This window comes from Musca vetustissima, unplaced genomic scaffold (genome assembly GCF_032173495.1).
Source record: "Musca vetustissima isolate MV318-11 ecotype Yass unplaced genomic scaffold, APGP_CSIRO_Mvet_v1 utg28841, whole genome shotgun sequence".
Lineage (NCBI taxonomy): Eukaryota > Metazoa > Arthropoda > Insecta > Diptera > Muscidae > Musca > Musca vetustissima.
The window spans coordinates 54,201-66,723 of NW_026879736.1; the positions used below are offsets into that span (position 1 = coordinate 54,201).

General features: G+C 37.0%; 1 protein-coding gene across 1 annotated transcript; it reads right to left on the bottom strand.

Moving 5' to 3' along the window:
- Positions 1–4,586: 4,586 nt before the first annotated feature.
- Positions 4,587–10,618, bottom strand: LOC133324845 (ras GTPase-activating protein-binding protein 1). Its single transcript, XM_061533676.1, has 3 exons — positions 8,724–10,618; positions 8,015–8,265; positions 4,587–5,174 (listed from the first exon to the last, which is right to left on the bottom strand). The coding sequence occupies exons 1-3, from the start codon at positions 10,573–10,575 to the stop codon at positions 4,770–4,772; spliced, it is 2,508 nt and encodes an 835-aa protein (XP_061389660.1). The 5' UTR covers positions 10,576–10,618; the 3' UTR covers positions 4,587–4,769.
- Positions 10,619–12,523: the final 1,905 nt, after the last annotated feature.

The following is a 12,523-nucleotide window of genomic DNA, read 5'->3' on the forward strand; positions in this document are numbered from 1 at the left end:
TTATTAAGAACCTCAAATTCATTTGGATTTTTTCCGTAACAATTCGAATGACACTGTGAGGAACTTCTCAGTTACTCCTCCTCCAGACGACCACAAGATTATGACAGCGACTTCTAGTCATTCAAAACCCTCCAAGGGTTGTCTGAATGTTGATAAGTCACTGCGAAAGCGAATAAGGTAGTGTCGAAGTCGGCCAGAAAGACAGCCTGCAGAAAGTCGCCTAAAAAGGCGGATTATACACAAGCGCCTTCCGAGCAACAACACAAACCAAAATCCAAACGACAATTAAAAAGTTGCTGATGGATAAGCCTAAACTCGAAGTGAACACGAAGCATAAAGTGCTACAAAACCAGTGGTTCTGAAGAGTATGAGGTCCTCGGATGGGCAGCAACCTGTTGCAAAGAAATTCCAACTGTCTCCTAACTTATCCTACCCTAAATGCTAATCTTTTCTGTGAAGAGATTTTTTATCACCAACATTTTTGTGACAGTGACATCTAATCGTTCACGGGTTTTAAAAATTGAGAAGTAACTGCGAAAGAGGACAGCCTGCAGAAAGTCATCGAAAAAGGTGGATTATATAGACACCCCCTCCGAGCAACAACACAACCCAAAAGTTGCTGCTGGATAAATCTAAACTGGCGAACAGGGGGATTAAAACTTAAAACACAACCAGTGGCTCTGAAGAAAATGAGGTCATCGGATGAGCAGCAACCTGTTGCAATGAAACCCACGAAGTCTCCTAACTTATCCACAGAAACACCAAATGCTAACTAATATATGTCGTTTCCACGACTTAGGAGTCTACGATCCGAAACGACCAGAGCCAGAAGAATTAGACCAATGGGTCTCATCTTCGGACTTACCAAGCTTGGTAAAGATAATAATAAAATAAAAATTTGGTTGAAATCGGATAATCCGCGTTCGCCTGATATTGGATTTATAAATATTGAAAATTTTGACCCTTTATGGGAGGGGAGGTACCAGAAGGAGTTAACCTATGATGGGTCCCATAATATATTGTGCAAAGTGTGATTCAAATCGGATAGCCTGTTCGCATGATATAAAATTAATTTATAGCACAATGTTGGCCATATTGTGGAGGATGTTCCAAAAGGAGTGGACCGATATTTCCCATCTTCGAACTTGAACTAAGTTAAGTAGAAATACTAGATGTGCAAAGTTTGGATGAGATCGGATACTCCCTTCAAAAGTTATCAGACAGACGGACGGACATTTTTAAATCCAAAGAAACATGGGGTCTAAAATCAATTTTTCGATGAGACACATTTTACCGTATCGAAGCAATAAGGCTGAGGGTATAAAGAGATCGTGTTTATAAAGACGGCCACAGCTATGACCCAAAATGATGTCTCTCGCCTCAAGGAGAACATATCTCTGCCTGTCTGTATAATTATGGTTATGGTAGGGCTATAATCTGTACCACGACTGATTTTTGTTTCACTAAAATCTTTCTAAACTGTTTTTCTTTTCTTCATGAGCTATGTATTTAGGAGAACAACTTTCCAAAATTTGTAACCTATTGGAAAAATAATTTTTGAATAATCGCATCTGCTAGTCGGAAAATTACAATTTCCTAATTTTGCCGCCCCTCGAGGCTTTCGTCATAAATCAATCAACTACATCGGCATGAATTGTTCGTGGTAAGTATTAAGTTCAAAAGTCGGACGGGACCGACTATATGATGCCCTTCACCGCTTTGGGTATATAGCGCATATGTATCCTTACACTTGCATGTCAATGTTCCCTCGAAGGAACATACTCATGTCTTTCTGCAATCGATGCTAAATGTAATTTCATTCGGGCAGATTTAGAGACGCCTGCGTACCATGGGACAAATTAATGGAAAACAACTTATAGCAAAATTGATACACGTTTTTTTTTGTACGCCGCATTGTTAAAAAAAAATTTTCCCGAAACTTATCATTCTAGACTCAATTCAGTACGCTATGCCAAATTTCGTGCAAATCGAAGGATATTTTGGGTGCACCCTTTACCTTAAATCGGACGAAAATATATATGGGAGCTATATGTAAACCTGAACCGATTCCCACGAAATTTAACACACATCGTTCTACACTTAATTCAGTACGCCATGCCAAATTTCGTGCAAATCGAAAGATATATAGGTACTTTGGTGCACCATTTACCTTAAATCGGACGAATAAATGAGCTGTGCCAAATTGTATGCAATTCGAATCAAAAATGTGACCTGTACTTTGTTTACAATTTACATGGACAGACGGGCGGACGGACATGCATAAATCGACTTAAAATGTGATTCTATGCATAGCCTCAAAAAGAACTATCGTTTCCTTTTACGTGTTATAAACATATGCACAAAGACATAACACCCTGTACCACAGTGTGGTGAAGGGTATAAAAAATAGGATTGCTCGAGGTGATTCTTCTCTTTTCATCTCCTGCCCTACGTCAATTTTCAGGTATTCATGATAAACAGAAGTCGCCGAGTTGGAGCAACTGGCAATCGCGCATCCTATAAGTAAACTAACAATACCTTTAGAGTAAATTTAGTGTCATTATGAATTTCAAATGAAAGTGTTTTTGCAGTGATTATTAGTTTGTACATATTTATCCTCCAATCCTATTCGATATTACACACCAGGGTCCCCTGTTACTACTTTTAGGTTGAGCCTCGACCAATAGAGTAAATTCCAAAGTTAGTACTATTCCCGTATAATCGTAAGCGCCCTATTTCGCCTCTCATCATTTGAATAGAGTTGTCATAGTCAATCACTTTGAAAAAAATACGGTTAGAGTTATAGAGAAGATTATGATGACTTGTAGCTGCTGTAGCTGTTTTTTCATCATTAAGTATTTTCTTTTTTTATGTGTATAAAAATATTTGAGCGTCTCAAATTGTATTCTTTTTTATTTCAGAGATATCTCTACTTTTTAAGTACTCCCCCACCCCCATTAATCCCCATAAGAAATTATGTTAAGAAATTAAAAATATATATAGTTTTTTTTTTAATTACATCATGTTTTTGTGTATTTGTTGTTTTTTTGTTTTTCTTTTTCTTTCTTTAAAAGTAAAAAATAAAGATTTATAAATTAAAAATGTTAATTATTATTAAATAAAAATAATTTCATTTCAATATCATCATTTAAATAAAAAAGAAGACAAATTTAAACATGTTGTTGTTGCTTTTTTCTTTCTTTAAATTAATGATACTAAATTTTGTTTTCGTTATAAAATGAGAGCTTGGTTGAAGAAACATTAGTTTTATATGGTATATATGTTGTTGTTTTTGTATTGTTTTTGTTGTATAAGAGTAGAGAAATGTGTACGAATGAGAAAAGACAATACAATTTGTTTTATTTTAATTTTGTTTGTTTGTTTTGTTTTATAATTTAAGGCGCCGCCGAGTTTTTTCTTCTCTTACTCTTAATAGCTTTAAAAAGCTCTTAGTCTTTGAGTGTGTGTAGTTGTATCGAAAAAAATAAAATAAAATAATAATAAAATGAGAAAGATATTGTATTTAGAAAACAAAATAAGTTCAACAATAATTTAGAATTATGTATTTAAACAAAAAAATATATATAAAATATTTCTTCTTCATCTTCGATTTTCTTCTTTTTCATTTTTAATTACAAAAAAATAAAGAAATGATTGTGTGTGTTTTTAGCGTTATATGAAATATTTGTTTAAAGGTTTTGTTTTTTTTTTTTTTTTGAATGGATGGCGGAATGAAACGATAAATTAAACAACAGTTCTTTCTTCTATCGTTTTTTGTCTTAAAACAAAAAATTATAATTTTCTTAAGTCCGAAAATATTCACCTTTCTTGCAAAGAACATCTTTTCGTGAACACCTCTTTGGCCTATATTTTGTTTTGAGTTATCCTTTTTGTTTTTTGAAAATAATACAAACTAAACTAAAGAACTCCATACACAACAAGGACACACAATATTTCGAAAATGCAAAATGTTCACCACACTCAGGCACTATTCAACAAATTTATGGTAGAGATGATAATGTAGCCAAAGATCCCAAAGACATTTGTTAATGTTTTTGTTTTCAAATACAACTAAAACTAGATGTGTGTTTAGTAAAAGTACGAAAAAACGTGCCATTTAGTGGGTGTTGATTTCAATTGTCATTGTTTTTGGTTCTAGAGTTTTTCAGTTTATCTTTTCGTTGCAGAGTTTCTTCTTATAAACCAACAGTTTGTTTTTCTTTTTTCATGGGAGGATTTTTCGGGGACACAACAGCCAACCTTGCATACAGACAGAAAAGGGCAGCATAGGCAAATCAAAACAAAAAATACACAAGAAAATACTTTGTATTATAAATTTTAAATAAAATTCTTAAAACACTAGTGTAAAATATTTAAATAAAAAAAAAGGAACGCTAAAAGTCGCTTACGCGTATATCTTATAAAGATTACGTTTAATAAAAGCTGTACTGTCCTTCCGTCCGACCGTTGCACTGTGATCATTAAGAAGAAATGTCCACAAAAAAAGAAGTTTGCTGAAGATACTGTGATTTCTAGTGGGGAGGGGGTTGTGGAGGAGGAGGAGCTGTTGCTGCTACTGCTGCTGCTGTTGATGATGATGTTACAATTGTTGTAGCGGTTGGAGGAGCATAACAATTTATTGGACGAGGTGTCGTTGTGTTTGTAACTGCTGTCGGTACTGCAACTGATGGTGGTGGTGGTTGTGGTGGAGGTGGCTGTAATGATGGTGGTGGAGCTGGATTTTGTGGATGATAAAAGAATATTAATGGTTAGCGTCTTACACCGTAACTGTTGCCTTGTGTCTGTGAATTGTTGCCGCCACGCATTTGTGATCCGCTACCACCATTTGAAGTACGATTATCGTTACGATTGAAAGCACCACCCATGCGAGGACCGGCACCGCCGCCGCCACCGCTGGAACCACCACGTGACATACTATTGTTGTTGCCACCAGCACTGTTGCCACGCATCATGCTGCCACCACCACTGCCCGAATTCGACAGAGATCGGGATGGTGGTCCACCACTAGACATATTACGTTGGTTATTATTCATGTTATTCATGCCACTGCCCATATTTTGACGCTGTGGCATATCGTTGGTACGTGCTCTAGGTTTTTTCTCTTCGACATTTAATTTTTGACCATCCGGTGAGTTGTCCGGGAAGTAGAGGGGCTGTGGAAAAAAACAATACATTTTGCATATTTATTTGTATATACATATTTTTAATTATACGCTTCACCACACTGTGGTAAGTGGTGAAGGGTATCATATAGTCGGGCCAGTCCGACTTTACTACTTGCTTTTTTCAATTTCAATTTATTTCACAAACGAGAATCTAGCCCAAAGGACCAAGATCGATTCAAAAAACAACAAAATATAGACCACTTCTTACTGGTTTTGTATGTATTTGGTATTCTTCCCAATAAATATTATTTCACTATAATTGTCCGTAGATGCTTTAAATAAATGTTGTATATCATCTGCATATGAATATGGAGAACAACAAGGACGAATGTTCTTGAATAAATCGTTTAAAAACTTTTAACAGGCGATAAATCAGAGAGAATACCATTCATACAAATACATTGATATCATTCAGTTAAATATGAAAATATTAATTTACAGGCGGCGTTTGGGCTGAAGCCATAAAAATGTATTAATTATCCTGTTAAAATGTTATAGTCAATCAAATCGAAGGTCTGAAGATAGCTCAAAAAGATTTCTCCTTATAGCCTGTTAAGCCCACTAGTAGCATAGATGTGCTTCGATCACTTCCAAAGCCACATTGGCAATCATCAAGCATATTGTTCTTCTCTAAATAATTATCAAGCTGTTTTAAAACAGGAAACAGAGCTATTGGTCTGTTATCCTTCTTCCTGATTGGATTAATTTTTGCTCTTGGAAACGTTGACGTCATAATGATGGTATTAGTCAAGTGTAAAATGAAAAGAATGAAGAAATATACGGAAAAATTTTGAAAAAAATTAGAGGAAGTCCATCAAGCTAAATAAAGACCGCCGGATGAAACGGATTGAAATGAAAATTCCTCATTAACAGTTATCAATGATATCAATGTTTGTACACAATCTAGCTGATTGCTAACAAAAGACGCTTTTAAGGAAGTAATATCTTCTATGGATGTTTCTTTCTCCATGCTAGTATGGTTTTCATAAATTAAACCATTGTTCCTTATTTAACTCCAAAGAGATTTAAAATTAGTGTAAGTATTAAAAAGAGCTTTGCAATTTGCCATTTTTAAATATTTTTAACTTGAAGATAAGAAGTATAAGTCAATAGATTGATTGTAACGAATTATAGGAGAAGTGATCCATTTTTCCTATCGAAAGATTTTTTGATCGTTTTCTTTGGAAATACTGAATTGATATATCTACTGAAATACAGATCAAGGTATCTTTTGAAATATAGGGACATATACAATTGACCACTACGCTGCATGCGGTTAGAATTTGTGGCTACAGCACTCTGAGACCGTTAGGTCCGTTGTGAACATCCACAAGAAGATAAGAGATAAGTAGAGATCTATAGGGGAGAGAAGATTGGGGAAATAAAGAGAGATGAGAAGCTTACAGAAAGATATAAGAAGGTAAGTTTGGAATAATGTCGATGGCTATGGAGATCAGACAGAAAATATATTACGTGTCAAGGTTGCAATTTCCCAACCACTTTAGGTTTGTAATTATGCAGGTTCGGTTGTTGAGAATAAGCTAAGACTCGGTGGAAAATGAGCACCCACTAGTCTGTGTCGCCTGTAAGCCAGGGTTGGACAGTGATACAGAAGATGCTCAATTGACTCCGTCTCCTCCTCGTCAACGCAGAGTCTACAGTAATAAGTAGCATCAAGATCCCATTTACTAGTAAAGGCCCTGATATTGCAATGACCAGCAATGATTCCTGTCATTACTCTTATTTCAGCTTTGCTCAGGTTCAACAGTGAGTGCGTTCTTTTGGTAGACAGAGTCAGACAAATGGATCTTGATACATTGTACCTAGGTTCCTTGAGCTAAAGTTCATAGGCTCTTTCGTCGAAGAACGCCTCAAGGTAAAGATGACATAGGGGTGGTTTGATAGAGTCATTAATTGCTAGATCTGTGGATTGAGATCCTCGTCTAGCTATTTCGTCTGCTCTTTCATTACTCAAGATGTCACGGTGTCCTGGTACCCAACACAGCCGATAGCTGTAAGTAAGTTCTACACTTGAGGACAGCCTCGGATTTGAAATAACAAGATTTGATGGCTTTAGGAGTCGCTTGACTATCCACGAAGAAAATCACCGGTTCAACGACCTCTGCATCCACCGCCTTCCAAATCGCAAAGATTTCAGCTTGAAAAACACTACAGTTGCAATCCAGCTTGTAGGTTAACTCAAGGCCTAGCCTTTCACAGTAGACGCCCGCCCCTGTACCTTCTTCCATCTTGGATCCGTCTGTATAGAAGGACAGATCGCCCAGAGGAGGGTTACTTACGTTCCAGTCGTCTCTACTAGGAATAATGACATCTACATCGTCAAATCTCAGGACTGGTGATAGTCGCTTAGTTTAACGCGTTGATCCTATGTCATACCTGGCTCGTTCAATATACAACCATGCTCAAATGTACAACTTCGCCAGAGGTTTTGTTCATGCAGCTTTAGGGCGCTACGCGTTGCCTGACACTTAATACTGAGGCCCAGAGGCTTAAAATTCAGCATTGCGTTCAGAGCTGCTTGTGGCGTATTCCTCCTAGCTCCTGTAACTAAAATCGAGGCCGCTCTTTGTATTCAATGTTAAGAAATAGTCGATTAATGAAATGCATTACTGAGAGACCGATCCTCAAGAATGACCGACGAACATTATGCGATTTTGCAACATCGAAGAGATTGTTGTTAATGATGTTGGGATAACGTAAAATTAGGTCAGAGATATCTGTCTCAAATGAATTAAAATCACCAGTAGGCAAATTAAATCCTGTATACGTTGCTGATATATAAATATGTATGTTTATTTTTTACTTACGCAATTTGCCAGACAATTTTGTACCGCTTCGGGATCACTGTATGTAATAAAACCATAGTTTAATGGATTTCTACCACCAGGAAGAATTTTACCACTACTCTTCGATAAAATTCTCAAATCAACGACAGAACCAAATTGGCTGAACAAAGATTTCAGTTCTTCCTCGGATGCATGATGAGGAATGTTGCCAAGGAACAATTGTTGATTGTCGCCGAACTGTTGAGAGTTACTAGTGCGACGTTGATCAAAATCTAAAAAGGCGATGGAAAAAATACATTTGTTTACAAATTAGACATATTATTACTAAAAATGTGTAGAATGGAGGTTCTACACTTTATAATTCATGAATTTTTATAGTTTTTGGATTTAATGACATATTTATTGCCCAACTATTTTAAACAATTGAACCTAATGCAAACAAAATGGTAAAACCTTTCTCTATACACATTGTGTTTTTGTTTTTTTTTTCTGTAATATACAAACCGCCGTTTTGTGGTTCGGGGTTTTTCTTTGATATAATGATGAGTATATTTCAAAGAATCATTAGATATATATTTTTAAAATTTAAATAAAAACTTTATGTTAAATTTGAATATTTTGAATTTTCCCCATTTTCATACATATCCCTAATTTAACCCTCAAAGATTCTTCATCATTTTAAATTTAAAACGATGATTAATAAAGTAATCTATAAAATTTTCACACATACCTTTATTGAATCCCTTAGTATTTGATCGTTGGGGTAATGGTCCAGCACCAGTGCCAACTTGTCCATTATTATTATCCTGACGAATGGAAGAACCATTATCGCTATTACGATTACTGTATACGGACATCGATGCCGTCGAACTAGCCGATTGAGAATATGAACTGGAGTTAATCGTGGACGCATTATTTCCATACATACTATTACCGCCAACGGATTGTTGTTGTTGCTGCTGTTGTTGTTGTTGGATTTGTTGTTGCTGTTGCATGGCAGCATTGACGAAACTACTGGGCGAGGAAGATGACGATTTGAATAGATTGGCATAGGTTTTGGGTTCGTTCTGTTGTTGCTGTTGTTGTTTAGCCGCTTCGTATTTCTCCTGTTGTTGCTGTTCATTAATGGTCTTGAAATCTTCGACCACTGGAGCTGGTGTGGGTGGTTCAAGCACTGTGCTGGGTGATGAAGAAACAGTTTGGCCACTGGCTACCACATTGGCGGCTGTATTGGGGCGAGTTTGTTGTTCAGCGGCCAATGGCACTGATGTTGCAACCGATGAAGAAACTGTATTTGCCTGATTGTTGGCTAAGGAATCGTCAACGTCAGCAACATTTGTAGCAGCAGAGGACAGAGGTGTTTGAGTTTGTTGCTGATGTTGCTGTTGTAGAGATTGTTGCTGCTGTGGCGGTTGGGAAGGTGTGTTGGGTAGTGGAGTCTGTTGCTGTTGTTGTTGCATAGGTGTTGGTATTTGCTGTTGAGGCGGTTGTGGTTGCGGTTGTTGTGGAAGGATATGTGATTGAATAATAGGTGACTGTTGATAATTCTGTATGGTGGCACCGCCAGTTGTTTGCTGCAAAGTGGTGGTAGTTGTGCCACTTGCTACGGGAACGCCACCAGCCACACCAACCGGTGTCTGAGCATTAAGAACTGGAGTATTTCCCACTGGAACAACACCTCCAGTCTGTGGCATTACAGGAGAAGGGGATTGATTAGCTAATTGCGGCTGTGGAACAGCTTGTGGCATATTGGAAATAAGTTCTTCGTGAGACACAACTCCGTTCAACTGTTGAGCAACGCCAGCAGCATTCGTCTGCACCGGTTGCTGTTGTTGTTGCTGAGGGGGAACACCGGTGGCATTAGTGAAATTTGCAGCAGCAATTGGTACAGCAGCGACCCCGGGAGGAGGTTGCAATACTGTTATAGGACGACCACCTGCAGCCGGCAATGGATAGTAAACAGGTGCTGCTGTGGGTTGTTGTGGCAATACACCACCACCAGTACCGCCACCAGCAAGAACCTGACCCGACAATGGTTGCTGCTGGTCGCTGGCAGCGTTTACCACCTGACCCGACTGGTCATTCGTAGCAGCAACAGTCTGCACTTGTGGCGGCAATTGTTGTTGCTGGTCGTGTTCTTCATCGTTTTCAGAACGAGATTCACCGTCGGCCTCTTCATCCGAATACATGTCCTGATAACGGAAGATGTCGTTGTGCACGTAGTATTTTTTGGGTGACTGGGCAGCCAGAACGAACGTCTGGGTGAAACGACGCATAGGTTGGCCATCGTTGGATAATTCACCGGTAACCTGAACCACAACACCATTGCCCAAAGTAGCCTGAGCATCGACTTGACTTATTTTTGCATGACAATCATGGAAGTTCAATTGTTGGATGCGGTTATGAATGTTCTTTTGGCCAACAACAAGTGTCGATTCGCCATGTATAAACGAAGAATTGTTATTGTAGAAACGATGCAAATGATTTGGAGCCTTGTTCAGCAACGTATAGTACTGACGGACAAATTCACGTCCAACCGATTGTGGTGATGGTTGTTGGGGTTGAGTTGCATCCATTACCATTTCGTGTTGTTGTTTCTCGTTTACCAGACTTGTTGGGTTACAGTCTTAAAATGTTTGGTGGTGGTGGTGGAGGTGGTAGTTAAGTGTATTTGTATTTTTTGTTTTTGTTTTATAAATTGGGAATTGAGATGAAAATGCGCCACAAAGCAATTACTAAACGTATATTGAGATGAATGAAGAGATATTTCTTGCTTGCTATTTCGAATATGTAAAAATTAATTGTTGTTTTTGTTGTTTATCCGTTGTTGTTGACGATTTAAATTTTTGACACTGTAATGTAAAGAGAATACAAGAAAAATATTAATGTAAAATTCAACAAATTTAATGTAAATATATATATGTTTATCACTATAATGTACTGTGTGCAGTAAAATATTGTATCACAGATGAAAATATTTAAAGCATTTATTCAACCCACACACATTCAGCTGAAAGGATATTTAAAACAAAATACTTCATACTAAGGGATCATCAGCAGCATTGACAATCTTTCATGTAACTTGATATTTTTTCCCAAACCGAATATTTCACACTCCATTTACTTTTATTAAGGGAGGAGGGGTAAGATTTTCGCCATTAAAAAAAGATGTAATTTAATCTTTCAAACAAAGACAAACACATAAATCTCCCCAAAAATCAACAACCACATAGAATTTTTGTTTTTGTCAGTCCATAACTAGATATTTTGATATCAAGCTTCACAATGCTGTTTTGTTTAATGAAAACAATAAAACAAATAAAATAAAAATATTGCAAAGTTATTATTAAATATTGTAAATACCTATATAGTTCAGAGCTAATTGAAATGAGTAAGTCTTCTTATTTTGATATTTCATTACTGATTTTAATCTACTTTTAATGAATGCCTACATTTAAAGCTTTTGAGGTCGTGATTACAAAAATATATTTATATTTTCTAAGTTTTTCCAAATTCTATCCGACAGAATCGCCGTTTATATATATATATATATACAGAGAACCGGGATTTTTTCTGAAATCCCATATCTTCAAAATGTGCAACGATATTGGTAATGCATGGTACTGTGAATGTGTCGCCAACATACTGCTATTTAGGGCAAAGTTATATGAATCTATACAAAAAAAAAATGGAACAAAATTCCTCTGCTAGGATATACCGACAATCGCTTCGTTTTCGAACGGACCATTTTATCTTGATACCTTCTCTTCATGCTTAACATTTGAAATGCCGAAAATTGCGTTCAAACGCAAAATCTGAAAACCCCAAAACGTTGACTGATAACGATAACGCATGGTAAAGTACAAAATCCTCAAACTACTCTAATTTAGTTTGATATGTTATATGAGGCTATATTGACCAATATTGATTACTATTATATGAGGGCTATGACTAATCACTGGCCGATTCAATTCTTTCCTTCAGGAGGGATAGGTTTGGGATGTCCAGTTACTAATGTGGGTGCAGCACTCTGAGACCGTCAGGTCACTAATGATCATCGAAGAAAAGAAAAATATTTGGAGAGATCTATGGGGGGATAGAGAGAGAGATGAGAAGCATACAAGCAAGTGTGAGGAGGTAAGTAAGAGATAGTATCGATGACTTTAGAGATTGGATAAAAAATATATTACGTGCCAAGGTTGCACTTTACCAACCACTTCGGGTTTCTAATGATGCTGTAGATTAGAGCATGTTCCGATTCCTGTCATTACTCTTATTTCAGCTTTGCTCAGGTTTAAAAGTGAGTGTGTCGAAATTTGGTACCCAATGTACCAAATTTAAGCTAATTCGGTTGAAAACGCGCTCAAGATCCCCAAAATATCGAAAATTGGGGGCCAACCTTATATGGGAGATATGCCTAAACATAGACTGATATATCACATCTTCGAACTTAACCTGCATGCAGACAAAAGAAAACTATCTATTTCAATTCGTTTAGAGGCGATAACCCCTATATTTAATATAAGCCCA

What these genes read in the sequence shown, in the direction of transcription:
- LOC133324845 (XM_061533676.1), bottom strand. Translation starts at nt 10,575, where the DNA reads ATGGTAATGGATGCAACTCAACCCCAACAACCATCACCACAATCGGTT. An exon ending in TACTAAGGGATTCAATAAAG is followed by an intron (nt 8,266 to 8,723) that starts GTATGTGTGAAA and finishes TCGCCTTTTTAG; the next exon opens with ATTTTGATCAACGTCGCACT. An exon ending in AAAATTGTCTGGCAAATTGC is followed by an intron (nt 5,175 to 8,014) that starts GTAAGTAAAAAA and finishes TTTTTTCCACAG; the next exon opens with CCCCTCTACTTCCCGGACAA.